General features: G+C 38.2%; 1 protein-coding gene across 1 annotated transcript in view; it reads right to left on the bottom strand.

Moving 5' to 3' along the window:
* SCAPER (S-phase cyclin A associated protein in the ER) overlaps positions 1-15264 on the bottom strand; it is a 161412-nt gene extending 146148 nt beyond the window's left edge. The window contains exons 1-4 of the mRNA XM_075764713.1: positions 15127-15264; positions 13014-13089; positions 9305-9422; positions 2896-2966 (exon numbers count right to left, since the gene is read on the bottom strand). Coding sequence (XP_075620828.1) covers positions 2896-2966; positions 9305-9422; positions 13014-13089; positions 15127-15182 — 321 coding nt within the window. The 5' untranslated portion in view covers positions 15183-15264. The remainder of the gene's footprint in view (positions 1-2895; positions 2967-9304; positions 9423-13013; positions 13090-15126) is intronic.
* Positions 15265-18045: the final 2781 nt, after the last annotated feature.

Raw genomic sequence — 18045 nt, 5'->3', positions numbered from 1 at the left:
TAAGACAGTGCCATGGAATATATTTTGGTATCTAGCAATAAATGTTATCCATCTACTATATTTGGCATCCATTTATCATCTCTCTTATACGTCAGTCATATTTTAATTAAGAAAACAGCATGTTGAACTGTGTTAACTACTGTAAGTTGCAGCTGTTCCATTATTACTCCTGCAAGCAGATTTCCAGTGTCTAAGTAAAACCTAAGCAACATTTACAGTTACTCATACTCCAGTAGAACACCTTTGAAAGGATGCAAACCCCTGAACTACCACATTTCTTGGAAACACAATCACACAAGCAGGTAAGCATTAATTTGGCAGTTAGTTAGTAGAAGTAATAGTTTAAGTTCCTGATACAAGTCAGTTCCAACATTGTACATCTGAATTTGTCACAGCCTGGTATCTGCCACTCAAGGAAAGAGAAATCAATTTTCAGGTAACAATCCAAATCGTGTCCATGTTCGGCACTTCAGTTTCCAGACATTTCATGAAAAAAGATCAAACTCAGTTTGACCTACACCAACTTTACTGAAATGAAAGCTAGTACTCACTTAAGTTTAAGAGTTGCAGCAAAGACTACTTTTAATGTAAAGATACTACTAATATTTTACAGACTATGTTCTGTACAGATGTTTAACAGAAACTCCAAAAAATTACCAGAATTTCTGAGTTAATCTGTATATTGTTCAGCAGCACCTTAACCTGTAAGAGTCTTAAGTCTAATGAACCAAACTAACCTTTCACTGTGAAAAGCAAGAAATGTCAGATTAGATACAGACTTTTCAAGACTGTAGTTTCTGTGCTGATGTACAGCTATAGCTCTATTATTCTTAATCATCCTTCCTGGAATTAAGTTTTAATTAAACGGTATTAATTAGAAGTGCGTACTTGTGACCCGATCATATTTCTTTCATGCTCAGGTTGAAAGTGATGCAATAGTGAAACTCAATTTCCAGAGATGATCATCTCTTGATCTCTGGTATTCAGAGGGAACATATGGACACAGGACAAAATATTTCTAAGAGTATAGTCTGAAGAAAGATATGGAAAAACCTCAACCAAAAAAAAAAACCAAACCCCAAAACCAAACACAATCAATCACAGTGGTTACAAACACACCAAAAAAATAGCTTGTCTTGACCTCCACCCCCCCTCAAATAATATGCACATTTACCCACAGTGTGATGATGGTTTATATAGACATGATCTAGCAGGCCTACACTGAAGCTTGACCTCACCAGAACAAAACCCACCCAAGAACGGCAAAGATTCAGAGGGGCTAGTTCATATTATCTCACTTGTAGTGATGATAGTTCAAACCTTCAACTGCAGAAAAGACAAGGCTTTTGTACCTTTGAAGTTAAGAAACACGGTAATATTCCTTCTTATGTGTCAAGTAACTCAGCGTGGATTATGAAAGTGATGTTAAAACTGAATTTATTCCCCCCCCTCCCAAAATAGTTCCAGTAACTTGCCTTAGAGTTCTGGAAAGTACAAAGTGTGTATTTATTCTCAGGATGCCAAAATTTATTGAACGTAGATTTGCCAGCACCCTACTGAGAGGAAGATGAGGTTGATAAGAGCATATGAAAGAGTTCTTATAAGTTTATTTTCTTGAGATTAGTGACCCATTTATATGTAAAGGAAAATTAAATCTGAAGGCTCAACAAAAGTAACAAAAAAGCCATCAATTAACAGCAGTATCCAGTGTCTGAAATGCAGTAGAAATAACGGTGCTGAATGCCAAACTGAAGTGCCAAGATGCACAGGCTCTCAGCAATCCATTTCAAACCTTAATTGTACCCGCTAGGAACACACTGTGTTTCTACAATATAGTTTTTAGTATAGCAAACCCACGCAGAGCCACTGAATAACAATCAAGTATTCTCCTGAAAACACCGTATTTACATAATCCCAAGTGACTAAAATAGAACCCAAACTATGTAGTATGTTACTCTTACACGCAAAAGGTTCTGAGGCTAAACCCTTATGGGGAGCCCCAACTGCATCAATAAAATTCCACCTTCAGAGAAAAAGAAAACCAGGATACACAGTATTTGTAACATACTAGTACATGAAGAGAGAACACAAGGTTAATAGCTGCTAAATTAACTGGGATAATAACATGGCTATGTTTTAAAGATGCAAATACACCTCTATGGAAGCAGAACATTTTTCCTTTTTTTCTTTTTCAAAAAAATAACATCTTTCGTATGTCATATTATCAAAATCTGACAGACTGTCTCAAAATACTAAATGTCTAAAGCATGCTAATGGCTAAATCCATTAATCAAAGAAAAGCAACTGTTAAAAATATTAAACATGAGGAAAGATTGAGGTATTACTTTATTAATGTAATAAAGACTGTCACTCACACAGAAAAAAACATGAATAAAAATAAGAGCAGTTTCTTCTTGACACTTCCCATTCAGACTTGCTTGCAGTCATAGCTCTCAGAAATTTTACTCACCTGGACTAATTTTTTCCAAAATAGGTTATATTGAAATTTTAAACCAAAATTCTTCAGCCATTAACAGGTCAGGAAATAAACCATTTCCTTAAATTAGGAATTAGCCTTTGTATAAGCTCCATGCTTATAGGAAGAAAATTCTGTATCACTTTATTGAACAGCATTTTCCTTAAAATAACTTTAATGCCAAAATGACATGCATCCAGATTTTAGGAAGCACCAAAAATAAAGGCTGAGGAAGATAACCTAAATTCTGGCTTTTTTTAAACTTCTGAATACTTGACTTTGAAACTTGTATGCTTTAAAAACACAATATATGCACAGTTTTATATATGTATTACTCAGCCAGTAAGTAATTTATCAGTGATATCATAAAACATTTTTATGTTGTAAATTTTACATCATAATAAAAAATGAGCAGATACCTGTTTTGCAGTCTTCTGTGTTCCTTGAGTCACCCTCTTTGTTTTTCCACCAGCTTGCCATTTCGATTTTCCTGTGGGAAAGCAACTGTTTTAATCAACAATAACGATTTTAATTGGATAGAACATTCTAAAACACACATATCCCAACTTGCAATGTACTGATATGGGCACAATTTATGAGTTAAGAGGTTTGTAAAATTATATATTCCAAATATATATTCCACAGTTCAGAATGTGGATAATGCCAGAAAACACATAGAAAATTAAAAAAAAATTACAAAGAAAGGCAAGAACTCCAAACTTCATTAAACAAAGATAAACTAGCTTTAAGTGCACAGTGCCTCCGAAAATCATATCATTTACAATCTACATGTCACATATGATACTAGCTTTCTATATAGATTAAAAAATGTCTGCTCTTGAATGACTGTTCAATCAGATATTACAACATTAAAAGAATGAATATCTTTCTTAGGAATAACAAATGTAATAATTTAGTTTTTCTCAAACTGTTCAAACAACCTACAAGTAGATGTATGTATTTTCTGCCAAGAAAGATCGGGAAAAAGAGAACTTAGGACTGGATTTAGTTCACCTACATTTAGGTAGCCAAAGGAAGAGAGAAAAACATTCACAGAGCATGAGTCAGTCCCCTTAAGATCTGAAATTCCTTCTCAAATGTACCTGTCTCCCTCCACTGTTTATGCAAAGTGACTTTACCGACTATGCTTCTAAAATTAGTTTAAATTCCCACAGTCAGAAAGGATGATTTCAGGTCTCAGTGCTGTGGTGGTAGCAATTTCTTAACTGATTAAGAGCTCTCTTTGCATAGATCAACTTGTGTTAGCCTAGACCTATCTGACATGTTTGCATTTAATCTTTGAGATTTGCTCATGGGCAATTTAAAAAAAAAGAATTTTTTTTTTGTTTGTTCCTCCATCTTAGTATCTAACTTACACAACATGAAAATTACAGGACTCAATTACCAAAAATGTAAGCGAGTTAAGACAAAATACTAACTATGGCAAGAGTACTCTGTAGCACAGATTATATCTAAGTAAAAGTTTCAAGATTATTTAGCTGGATGAAGCCAAGCAAATAAATGTATTAGTTGAATACAGTTCCTTCCTAGACCATGGAGATCATTCTTGAATTTCAGATTTGTCCAGTTGAGTTTTTAACAGTTCTTAGGCCAAATTCCCTAACACAGTCCAGCTGTTTTACATTGCTCTGGTTATGTAAAGCAGCTGTAAACCTGTCTTAATCAAGCAGTTGTACAGCTGGTTTGCATCATTGGCTATTCCAGGGAACACAGCCTTTAATTTTAAAATAAATTAAAAATTATTTGCTTGATAATTAGTTTTTTAAATGCTACATTAGCCAAAACAACAGGTACAAATTAATATATTGAATTTAGCAGTATTCAGGAAAAAATTTGATTCAGCTACCATGTGTATAAAAACTTCCTATTCACTAAAAAGCTTAAACTGCAGATCAGTTCCATGTCAAAATTATGATAACTGAAATATTTCAATCACCAAAGTCTCTCTTCTGAGATGATTTACAGTCTGCAAAGACAAGATTTTGGATGCAGTGGTGTACAGAACTTGCACAGTGAAAAGGCTTACAAATATGGGTATGTTAACATTTTGAACGCAAAAGAAAGTTGCTGTCTTTAGATTTTACAAAAACCAGAATACTAATCCATCATCTAAGAACTGGGAAATGTCTGAACAAGCCTCCTGTAAAGACAAAAAGCAAGTTTTCAAGCACTCTTTATGCAAGGCAGACACTTCAAGAAAACAAAACTTATGTAAATACCAGGTTTTGCAAACTTAAAAGTACATAATGTGTGGCAAGGACTGATTTTTTTCTTATGGTATATGGGCCAAAAATTTTTTGTCTTTCAGCAGCAGCCACATTTCCAAGCTTTTATTAGTCTTTTTCTTCTAGTAAACGCCTCTGGTTATTAGAAGATGTCTTCCTTTCTGCTTTTGCCCTTTTATATTCACAAGTAGTGACAACACAAGAGCACTGCTGAAGGGTTATGCATATGTTAAGTGACGACTGGTATGTAACTATACAACAGTAGCATTGCTATGAGACGCATAGGAACTCAATGACACATGAAGGGCATTATCTGCTAGGAATTTACTGAATTTTAAGGAAAGAACAATAGCAACCAAAGATGATCATCTCATTAGCTATTAAGTTGCCAATGTGAAATATATGAAGTAGCAAAGTTTTGCAGCATTCAGGGAGCTACAGTCGTATTTTACACTTGAAGTCCATTTCCTCTCTGCCTGGTAATTAAATATAAAGCGCACAGAGTTTATGATTTGTGAAGACTTCCTGTCACAAAAAGCTAAGATGCTAGTATCTCCAAAAAAAGCCACTGATAGATTTTGAAAATAGTTTATCTTTTATACTAACAACCTCTCTCTTTTGGATAGTTTTACTGATACAGGAAACATGCTCATCATCCTTAAATTTAGAAAGAGCACCCCTCGTTTCTATTCTCACTATGGCAGACATCAACTGCATATGTTGCTTCAGTGCCTTTGACACTGTTCACCACCAGACCTTCAGCAGGAACAATAACAATTTTCAGTGATATTTCTTTTTACCTCCTTGAATGAATCTGAAGATACCACTGGGTAAGCATTGTTTTCCTCCAGTTCCTATACAGTGTGAGAAATCTAGTCTGTCACTGTTTCATCCAGAATATAATGGCCCTGTATTCACCTACCAGCACTAGACTGAATTCCTACTCACTTCAGTGAAATTCAAAGTTTGAAACTTAGGAACCTTAAAGAATATCGTTCCCTTCATGTTACATTCTGCCAGTTACAATCAGGTCCAATGTTGGGCTTACACACAATGTCTTCAGTCATGACTCTTACAACTTCCTTACTTGGCCAAAGACAGCCAAGTTTCATGACTTTCATCACATACTGGAAAACCAATTTACTCCATCAGACTCTTGCTGAAGGAGTAGATTATACTGCAGGCTCTCCAAAGTGTGCCAGGTACATTTCAACCAATAAAATATGTTTCCTTACCCTGAAATGCTTAATCTACAAATGAATTCTATATGGCGAGAGCCCAAATGATGTTAAACAAACAGGAAATAAGAAGGGAACAGTTACAAATACAAGATTTTCCAACTTTTTGACACATCTCAAAGTTTCAAAGGTACCTTACCTTCTATTAATATTTAAATGCCAAGCCTCTGGGATGTTTTAACTGTTACTAATCATACAGCTTAGATTTTGTCATAAAATTTGTGTGTGTGGTACTTATCTGCATTCAGTGCCTCAAATTTCATGCTAGGCATATAAAATAATTACAAAGGAAAAAAATTCTGAAATCCTCTATGAGAATGATCACGCTTTCCACGGTGGGCAAGATCTAAGTGACTGCCATAGGCGATTGGTGGCCGTAGGTTTGGAATGCAAATTTAATTCTGGAGACAGAGTAACAGACTAGTGAGTTTTTCACACTTATAAGACTCTCCTCCTAGGACACAAAGTCAACTGTACTGCTAATTAGTCTATCCAACAGAATCTGCTGCGTATTAATGAATTCTGTGAAGGCCTATTTTAATTTCAATAGTTGCAATGTGTTCACAGACACTACCTCTTCTAGACCACTGCCACCACGTTGTGGATTTTCACGTCATTGATTTGTATTCATAACTAGAATTTCAGATATGACATAACAAGGGTGCGTGCAGCTCCAAAACATGTAACAGAAGTGCCACCTGCCGTTTCAGAAATCTCTCTGCTTTTTAAGGAAATATTTCTTAGTGACAGGAACTATATCTTTCCGTTAAGGAATTGGAAGGTGTTGGTTGCAATTCTTTTCACTATTACTCTTTTACCTGTGCCCTCTATATAAAATACACAAGTCTTTCAGAGGACAAGTTAAATGGTAAGAAGGACACAAGCATACAAATTTTAAAGAAAATAGAAAAAGGATACAAACTGAAAAAACACATCCAGCATTGTAAGTTATCAACCCTCTATAACTCTACCACTAGTAATAGCAAATGTCCATACCCTCACTGTTTCTGCAGAACCCCCCCCCCAACAAATAACAGTATATAATACAAAACGTTAAATCACACACTGTTACTGCCAAAGCAATACCTCTGGACATTACGAGCAGAAGAAACCGCACAAAGGCAAAATTCTGCTTTGTACAGAAGAGCTGCAGGATTGGCTCAGGCAACCTGAACCTTTGGCCTGATTTACACAACCCCTGAACGAGTTAGAACTGTCCTAATTCATAATACTGCTGTATCATTCCTCTGGGACAAAATACATAAAGATCAGCAGAAAATTAATCAGAGCTCACTGACACCAACATATATACCCTCTATGCCAAGACAAGGGTCAAGAGGCAAAGGATCTGGCTCTGCCAGATTTTCATTAGCCACAAGTTCCTTTCCACAGGGAAATTTTCCATCAGGCAATTATCATCAGATTCTTTGCATTGTGCAAAAGGGTCACCCTATGATTTAATGAAGAAATTTTAAAAAGAAGAAAGCACCAGTGAAAAAAAGTTTAAAAATTACAACGGTGCTAATACAACCAAAAGAAGGAAATGAATATAGCCACTTGGTTTTTAATTATCATACATAACAACTATTTAATGACGGCTAAAAATTCACTTTTACATTCATTCTTCATGTTTTGGCAGAAAATGTTAGACTTGGAGCAAGCATTCATCTACTCACAGTCACTCATTTTTAAGGAAAAAGTCTTACTTGAAAGTTTCTAAAAGAATATTACAAGCAAGGTAGTATTACAAAATAACGGACTCTTGAAACAGAAATGGAATCAACTCACAAATAGCTCAAAAGTAGTTAGAAATATACTCCACGTTCCTTTCACATATACTCTTTCATATTACTACCTTCCCCAAAAGTGTAATTCAGAAGCTATAAATACCGGTCAGATTATGCTCAGGTCTAAATTATTTCCATTTTTTTCTTCCTATGTCTAGCTAACAAAGATTCACAGTACATGTTTTTCTGCTGATCAGTTAGTGCTTACTAAAAATGCCGCTATACAGAATGTACTAAGATAGCTGAGACAACACTGACATAAAACAGTCAGAACCTGAAACCAAAGCTTGTAAATGTGGACACTTGTAATTAGGTTTAGGATGTTTAGCTGACAAACAAAAGTTAACTGTCATTCTGCTTGTCATTGTTCAACAGAGGTACAGCTATGCCTTCTGAACTGAATGCAATTTCCTTAATGAAACCTATAGAAATGTCCATGTACAAACATCTAAATAGGTTTTCAAGCAACTCATTGTCTTCTGTGCCTTTGGACTTTTCAGCTTTAAAAAGACAGAAACAACAACAACAAAAAAATCACAAGTACAAATAATGCATGGAGCAAGCCAAAGGCAGTTTAAACTTTGCATCAGTTTGCTTCAGATATAGGGTTAATTATCTTGTAACTTAGACATAACTTTTCATAGAAATATCTTTTCCACTGGCAGAATCACAGAACAGCTGAGGTTGGAAGAAACCTCTAGAGATTCTCTAGTCCCACCTCCCTGCTCAAAGCAGGGTCAGCTAGGGCAGGCTGCCCAGGACTACGTCCAGTCAGGTTTTCAGCCTCTCCAAGGACAAAGATTGCCCACAGTTTCTCTTGATGACTTGTTCCAGTGTTCAACCACCTTCACAGCAAATTAATTTTTACTTTTAGTCTCAAAAGCAGCAGCACCTGAACAGGTGCATCTGAGCTACAAAAATACTTGAGATGAAGTCCTCAAAACCAGCATTCTGACATCTGGAACAGCTTGAGCAGTATAAAAATTAAAGTCAATTCCTGGCTCGTTAAGTCATCATGCCACAAGAGAATACTACAACAGTAACAAAACTGTTCTGAGGACTTGCATTATGGAAAACTGTCCCCACATATCCTGTTCCTTAAAGATTCTTCACAGATGTTTATAAAAGACTGAAGTGATACCAAAAGAAACTTCCAAACTATTTGTTTCAGAGTGTAGAGAGCAATTTGTTGGACTGCTCTAGCCATCCCTAAAATACTGACTTCCTAAGTTACAAGAGATCAGTTTAATACAGCGTTATTACATTACACAAGTATCTTGATAATATCAGCAAAAGAGACCAGTCTTAGATGTTGCTTACAGACAAAATGAAAATAGTTTTTTAAGCTGTCACTGTAAAGGTTTTATAAAGCGATCTGCCAACTGCAGGGTGCATTTTAGAAAAAAGCTTTAGAATTATACTATGTACGCTAAACATAATTTCTTTTCTTTTTTAAATAGAAAAATCCTATGTCAGAAACATGTTTCCAGGTGAGCAACTCCAGTGGACAGAGGGATGAATGTGGAAAAAGCTGGTGGAAGACTGCTGAATACATACCATCATCTTCTTTATTTTCCAGTGGAACGCTCCATGCAATGAGGTTCCTTGCTGTACGTCCCTCTTCTGCAACTATTTTCCTCACTTTGTCATGGCTATTAGAGCGTTGGAAAGAAGCCTGAAAACAAGAAATACAGGGATGGAAAAAACTCCATAAATTTTTGTTTTGATATTTTATTTTAATCCAATATGTGGTTAAACCATCCAAAGTGGGGTGAATGGGTACTGAATTTTCCTCAACTATCCAAAACAGGTGGACATACTCATTTCACAACTGTTTTTCTGCATGATTAGCAGATTGATTCATCAACATGACATGAGAGTTACTACCCAGCCCTCAGTACGGGTTTGTCTATGCCACACATTTTTAACCTCCATTTAATTGATTGTCAATGCTGCTAGAGCATCGCAGTAGACTTCACAAACGTTTTAGTTACCTTGTGTTGATTAGAACTACTTATTCAAGATAAAAGCTGCAAGAGAACAAAATACATGTGTTGGCTGACTGGAGAGAGTCTAGGGAAAGGCACGAGATTTATCGGAACCATCTGAAACATGTATAAAAACCCCACCTCCTCTCTTTCACTGAGAAGACAAGAACCTAGAAAGTATTTCCTGGCAAATAAAGTTAGCTGTTATTACTAGAAAACTGCAGCTGTTTAAAGGCAGAATAAGAAACATAAGGATAAATAAGAATAAGGATGAACTTCATTTACTTAATAAACATACTTCTTTATACTTGCAAAATACAGCATTGCAAGACCTTTGAAACCAGATACATTAAGAAATATTTGTATCAAGTGACAGATGACAATCAGATAAAACCTTGCCTCTTCTACAGTGTATCAAGATATTCCTCAGAAAATAATTTGAAACAAGGCCAAACTATATACTGTAATGCTAAATTGATGTACCGTGATAGCACAAAATGCTGACCAAGTTATCTTTAAACACTGACAAATTTAACCACAAAGAAGTTACATAAGTCTAAACATTATTTTAGGCACGAACAGACTGACTTTCTATAGCACTAATCTGAAGATGCAATTTTCCTCTTTTCATTCTTACCATCACATGACTCAAGCCTGCAACCGCTTTGGTTTATAGTACTAGTACATCTTTAGAAAGAAAATACAGTAAAAAATGAATATAGCAGATGAGTGGCTATGATTTATTAAGGTGGTAGGAAATGCAACACAAATGAGAAACTGCTTTTACTTCAGTGCTTATGTAACCGCATTTAACTTCAGTTTCTCTCATCCAGATGTCCTCAATTGCTTGTTTCAAAGCCGCAGTGTGCCATCTAGTGCTCCACAGACCTACCTAGAGATATCGCCATGTAATATAACAAAGAAAAAAAATAGCACTACTATATTAGTGAATTTTGGAAAACCTAATGAAGTAAATAAAGCAAGTTCTATATTCTGGCCCACAGAAACCGAAGCAAAGCACGTAAAAAACCAGGATCTGTACTAAACTGGTTCTAGTCTATCCTCATTCTATGTAATTATTGTCTATTCTCACTAGGAATTTTTAGTAACAGTAACCATTTCTGCTGAATCGTTTGGTTTGGGTTTTTAATCCCTTGTTGCTTAACGATACAATTTCTATCATCAATCTAAGAGTTAAAGATCCACGAATGTCACATAACATTTTAAAATGTTTTTAAATGTTTTAAAATCACTTTAAGCTACTGTATAAACTCCCAGTGTAAATACCTGTGGTAGCTTACTTCACAACAGAGTCAAATTTTAACTTAACTGCCTCTGAAATGTGCCTGTCTTAAACTAAAAGAAGAATGTTCAGACTGCTTTTTGCATTAATTTATTCTCAAATCTTCAAAAAAGACCCTAACACTCACCTTAGCTGGCCATAAAGCTAATCTATGGCATCTTCAACTGCCAAAAATGAAATAACAAATAAATCTTTCTTCGTTTATTGCATCTTTTCTTTCAAATCCTGTACCAGCAGACAGCATTCACTCAGGACAATCTACATAATAGTTAACTATGTCATTCCTACAGCATATGCCCACTCATTCTTGCATACACAGAGGATGTGGAAACCATTTGAATTTTTTTCTTTCCTATTATTTTTTTATGCTGTTATATTCCATTTCATCCTTCATTGGTCTTCCTATCTTCCCAGCTATTTCTTTAATCCTTTCTCTCGTTTTCCAGATCTCAGATTTCAAGCTTTCTGAATCAGAGCACTTACAATTTTCTCTTCCATATTGTCTCCAACTGATTCACATTTGCCTTTGAAATACAATGTCTAAAAGCAGATATGAATACTCCAATGAAGACTTTCTCAATGCTAAACACTGTGGACAGGTTATTCGCACCTTACAGATGATACTCCTCTTTAATCATCTCAAAATGGGGGTTTTTACAATACGGTATTACCTCTTCGTCACTTATGATATATCACACATACATTAGCACAACTTACACAGTCACAGAGTAACAAAGCCTGGAAGGGACCTCTGCAGGTCTACTCCAGTCCCCAAGTCCCCGTCCCCTGGGCAGAGCAGACACAACTCTTCTTAATACATAAGCAGAACTTCTCTTGTTGCACACACGACCTTCCGTAACCCCCAGGTTCCTTTCTGCAGAACTGCCGTGAAGACAGTTGTTTTCCATCCTTAGTTCTGGAGATCATTACTTCCAATTAAGTGTAAAACTTTGCATTAGATCACACCAAACTGATTGTTAATTATTGTTTTTTACAAGCCAGAACAGCTTATAAGGAAAGCAGACGTAACTCAACACAACATTCCAAAGTACTTTGTATCATGAAACTACAGCCTGACTTAAATTCTAGTCCCTTTTAAGTCAGACAAAACAACAAAACCTTAAAGGAGGTCTTAACAGGGCCGTTAGCGAGAAGAAGCATACAGCCACAGAGAAGTGTAAACTATTGTGCCAAAGGCCATAGTGGGTATCCACACAGTCATTTCATTTGACTGGACAAGAGCAAGCTTTAATACTCTCCTTCAGGTGAGGGAAGTGGTACAGATACATAGGGTTTTGGCGACTTCCTCAACCCAATTCCCTCCTATTTGCTACTTAACTATCCGAAGAAGTTACCTTCTTCAAAATGGTGTAGATACAATCATCTGCTGGGCAAAAGGAATGACCACACATTTGTTTAGCCTTAAATAGCAGATTTTTTGTGATTTGGTCTGTACTGCTTCTTTGCATGGCTACAAGTATTAAAAGACCTTTTATGAGGAGTTTTGTTTCAATGGTGTTCATGTACATAAATACATTACTGTAAGCAAAATCACCAGTTTAATCCACTGCATTCTCAAAGAAAATGAGTTCAGCTCTAACCTCACCTACTTCAAAGAACACCACTCTATTAGTGTAATGAAACACTATGGTCTTACGCTAGAGCACAGGTGGGATGAAAGAAGTTCAAAATGGGAATCAGCTGAAATAAATGTCTTAAAGTGCAAAAAACTATACACTGACACAACTAGAAATGACGCAAAACCAGAACTACTCAAATTTCTTCTACAGTAAAATTCATTTTTGAAGGTTTCTCATCACAGTGTTACTAAGTTCAATTGAGTCCGTTTCTAGAATCAATACTTTCAGAGAAGGTACAAATGAACCAATTTATCAATGAATCCCAACATGAAAAATTAGTTTTTCATGCAGTAGGAAAAATCCTACCACACTGTTATGGTAGGTTAATGTCTTACCATCATGTTATAGCCTTCCTCCACATCAATAGGCTCACTTACTACATTTTTGGACGACCCCATTGAGTTTTCATACCTGTGTCAAAATAAATGCAATTAATCATTTTCACTTAAACCACTTCTAAAATTCATTTTAGCTTCTTAGCACCATTTATGTCACGGACATCAGATGAACACAGTCAGGTTTTCAGAAGATAGTTTTATTTGTAAAGTTTTCAGTTTTCAGAAGATAGGTTGTATTGCTCCTTATTAAAAGTAGTCAAAGGCCCAAGAAAAAAACAAAAAGAGAATGACCCTACAGAAAAATCTAAATGTCTATGTAGTAAGATAGTAAACAGTACAGAGAATATTAAAACTTCAAAACAAATCATTGCATCAACTGGTCCAGAACAGTAAAAGGCAAGCAGAATAATCTTTCCTGTGATAAAGGACCGGGCAAATTTGTTATTAGTTCAAAAAGAAAAATGAATCAGGGAGATACTAAGAAATCAGTAGCAGACAATTAGTGGTGAAACAAAACAAAATGAAAAACTTCTGTTCTCATTTGAGTGAAAAAAAAAAAAAGTGACGCTCCTGAATACTTTTATCCAGTTTTGAACTACAGAACCATTGCCACAAATGCAGAAGCACAGAGGACTAAATATTTATAGGTTTATCAAGAATTTCCAGAATGGTGATAACAATTCTGAAATAAAACTAAACCCTTATCTCCGGGGTTGAAATACATTCTAGCGAGCTACTAATCAGAGTGGAAAAACTCTCCTGCAACAGATCTTTTTCTTCTGAAGAATCAGATGTTAACCAGCAGTTAATGACACTTCTAAATGATCAGAAATTGGGTAACAGAAGATTAACTTTTAATCAGATCCAAAATGGAATTTTGGTCTTTACCGTTAGTGATACTGCTTTAAGCGGGCTGTTCCCTTATTCTCATATTACACCTTGTACTCCTCATAAACTGCTCACTTTTTAAAAAATAAAGATCCAAAACTTATGTCAACAAACAGGCAGTCGTTAAGATGTGCACTTGTTTCTATGCTTTAAGGCAACCTACTGAGCCTATGAAAACTGAAACATTCTGCAGCTGGTTGAAGGAAGCTGAGTTTTTTGAAAACAAAGTACAATTGTATTTCAGCATCACTTCAGCCATCAGGACAGGCCCAGCACGAGGAGACTTTAAACACCAAGGTATCTTAGAAAACTGTACTTTTGCCCACCAAGTTAACTTGATTAGAATCAAGGTCTAATAAAAAAGCTCATTAAATTGACGCATATATTTAAGGAAAAAACCTGAGGGCCCAAGTATTCTCCCAGTACTGCAGAGCATTTAGAAACAATTTAGAAACAAGAATCTCTGTTTAGAAAAACGTGTAGAGAATGCAAACCCTACCCGAGCACACTGCTGTACTGTCAGCTTCTGTAACCATGACTTTCCCTCTGATAGCGAAGGAAAACCATCAGTTTAAACTATGAACATCGTTAATAGTTTTGAAAATGCAAATACTTGTACTCTTCTGGCAGTTTTTAGGAGTTTAGAGCGAGTTTGCCCAGTAAGCGTGCCTCTCCCTTCCACACACACAGCTTTCACACCAGAAAAAAGGCGGAGCTGTGCAACTCAAAGGAACAGGGAGGTTTACGACGAGCGCAGGAATCTCCCTCAGACTGAGGAAACCCGAGTTTCCTCACAGACTGTCACGACTGCGGGCTTGGGCGGGAACGACGGGCAGAGCCTCGTTCTGGAAGGGCCAGGCCCCTTTCACCGCGAAGCCGAGGCAGGGGCTGCCGCGAGGCACACCTGGGGGCTGAGGAACCCCGCTCCTCCCCACACGGCAAGGCCTAACCAACACCCACCGGTCCCGCTCGCCGCCACGGGCTTCCGGTTGCCTGTAGCAACCGGCCTCACTCCCTCACCCCGCCCCGCAGGGCCGGGCCGTGCCGCCCGGGAAGGCCGAGAGCCCGCAGCCGGCCGCCGGGACAGTGCTCGGGGGCTCCTGCGGGGCGGAGGAGGGGGGAGGGCTGGCCCGCCGCCATCTTGCCCCGCCGCCGCGCCCCGCGCCGCCCCGCCGCCGCCGCGCCCCTCCCCCGCGCCGGGGCGCGCGGAGCGGCCACTCACGCTCTCCGCCGCGCCGCGCCGTCCCGCCCGCGCGCGTCCCGCCGCGGTGATGTCATCGCATCCCGCCGCCAGCGGCCGCCCGACTGCCCGCCCGCCGCCGAGCGCTGCGCTTGTTCGCCCCCCCCGCCCGGCCCGGTGAGCCGCGCATGCGCCCCCCGCGCCGGTGAAGGCATTGCCCTCACCTTGCCCGCCCGCTGCCCGGGCAGGGGGCTGAGGCGGACGCGGCGCATCCGCGTTTAACAGAGGGCGGGAAGTGTTCCCGGGAAGCGTACCGGAGGCAGCTGCAGCTCCCCGGTCTGTGCCAGGCCGTCTGTCGCTTGGGGCTGCCTTGTTAGAAAGTACCGAGGTGCCGTCTCTTCGGGCCTCCCGGAGCCCCTGAGGTGGTGGCGGTTGGTCCCTCAGCATCGAGCCCTTTCCTCACCAGTGGGGAGCTGGAAAAAGGACAATATGGAATATGTGCAAGCCAATAAACAATTGTGTACAATACAATACATGGGGTGTATGTGCAGGCAGAGAGCAAAATGGGACCTAATCCTGGCGTTTAACACTGGGGAGGCGGGAGTTAGGGTACTGTGTCTGGCTTGGGTGCTGCTCCTGGAGAAAGATGGGTTCGTGTGGAGAGGCCAGCCCTTTTTGTGGGATCTGAGGCCTGGAAAACGTGATTTGTGAGGAAATACTGGACAAGTTGAATGTATTTAACCAAAAGAGAAGACAAAAGGGGACATGGTAAGGAGTCATGGTTGTGAAGAGAAAGAATAATCCATTTCCCCCACTGTGACAGGAATGGTAAGAAATAAAAGGCCTAAATTGTAACCAGGACAATTTAGGTTGCCATCTCTAAAACATTAAAACTAATACAAGGATTGGAATAGATGGCTTGGGAGATTTTACATCCTTCAGCTGAAGTCTCCAGGAACAGCAGCGCAAACCTTTCTCAGAACTGACACGTATACTTGACTCGGGTTGGGAGCAGAGAGCTGAGCCAGGCGGCCCCTGAAGGTCCCATCCAAATCCCTTATACTGTCATTGTTCGATAACGAGCTCGCTGATTGTTTATCAAGTCTGAGTTTCTACAACTGCTTCTTTGGTCTGCGGCGGAGCTGAGCACCGTGGTACTGGGCCTCACGTCTAATCCTGCTCTTCTGGTTTGATGGCAAATCAGATCCCACATCAGAAGAGTGTCATTTTATAACCTATTTCCTAAGATATTAATAACTGCACTAAACACAAAGAAGTAGAAAAACAGGTCTGTAATGTCTGTAGAGTCTAAAATACTTCAGGATACTTTGTGTGGAGTGTTATGAAACAATTAGAACACTCAGAAAGTTGTGTGTGTGTGTACTAAAGCAAATGACTGCCATTTTGAAATCCAAACCCAGGGTATTTGAACCTGATAATAAGTGAATTGTTGCTCATTTTTTTCCCTTTCTTAAATCTGCATGCCAAAATCCAACAACTTTTATAATGGAAGAATGAAAGGTAATCTTTGCATGCACTTATATGCAGCTTAAAATGTCTATGCGTGATAAAAAGAAAATTAGGAGAACAGAGCAAAATGGAAACCTAGCTAAGTAAAACTACTCTAAGTCCATTTATTCTGAAAGTGTATCAATGACGTGCATTAGAGAAAAGCAAATTAAGGCTTATTCAAGTTGGGCGGTGATTTATAAAACTAAAATGCAGCAATGTCAAAAAATTTTAGTAAACACCAGACGGATAACTTCACTTGCTAGAAATAGCTGTTAAGAAACTGCTGTTTGTGTTGCTGGATAACTGTTCTCATGCCGACAGTTTAACAGGAACAGATTTACATTTGCAGATCTCATAGCGAAGAAGTCGTGAACATGACCTTCTAACACTAATTCCTTTGTGACGGAAAGAATGGCTCCAAACAGATTTGTGAAGGACTCTATGCAATTTGGCTTGAGGGAAAGGCAGATTTTTTTGAAAACTCAGAAAGTTCAGCACATAAAAAACTTTTCATATGGTGTGACTCGTATTCTGATTTAGAAATAGCTGCACTGATACTCTCTTTTTACTTACAAGTTGCAACAGTGATTCATTGGCTGTGCACTTGGTTAAACACATTAAGGGAACATGAGACCCTCTCGCTTTTCTTTTCCTGCATCCATATCAGAATGATCCTGAATTTTATTATATGACTGATTAACTGTGTGCTGGGAAGTGTCTGAATTGTATTTTGACACTGGCTAACTACCAAGAACAGGATATGATTTCCTATGCTGTCCCTCTTGCTGAGCCTCAGATTTTCGTCCTAATGTATAGAATATAATGACTTTTTGGTTTTGCTTGCTTTATCGCTCCAGTTATTTGTATTTCCTCTTCCTATCATCAGTCATCTTGGCATATGAACATATTGTTAATAAACTTGCTCTTCTTCGCACATCTACGTTGAATTTGTTATTTGGAGGCTGTTGTTTAGGCACTGAAATGTATAATCCGATACACTTGTCACCCCTTGAGATATGCAGCAAAGAGGGGTTTTGAGGTGTTAGTAATGCATTAGACAAAGCAGACTAAACATCTTCAGTACCGTTTCAGAAACCAATCAAATCTTATTCCTGTTTTGATTGCTTATAGGCTTTGCTTTGTCTACACATGCCACATGACTTAATTCACATTTTTGTCTATGTGATTTATATAAGTCCTGATGGGAAATCTGACATTTAAACCAATAAAATGTATTAGACTTAACTCACTATTAGATTTTTTTAATAGAAAGACATTTCTTGTATGGGCAGGAAATTGCAATAACACGTTTACTGATTTATTGCAATATTTTAGTCTCAGATCTTCAAAATGAACTGTCGTAGCTCTTCACAGTTAATAGAATTTGAGGTTAACCGGGGAGCAGTACATTGCTATTGCCACGGAAGAGAGAGGACAGCCCAGCAGACA

The sequence above is a fragment of the Balearica regulorum genome, chromosome 12 (genome assembly GCF_011004875.1).
Source record: "Balearica regulorum gibbericeps isolate bBalReg1 chromosome 12, bBalReg1.pri, whole genome shotgun sequence".
NCBI classification, from domain to species: domain Eukaryota; kingdom Metazoa; phylum Chordata; class Aves; order Gruiformes; family Gruidae; genus Balearica; species Balearica regulorum.
The sequence above is the reverse complement of the archived record's forward strand: the minus strand, read 5'-3'. Positions and strand labels throughout refer to the sequence as shown.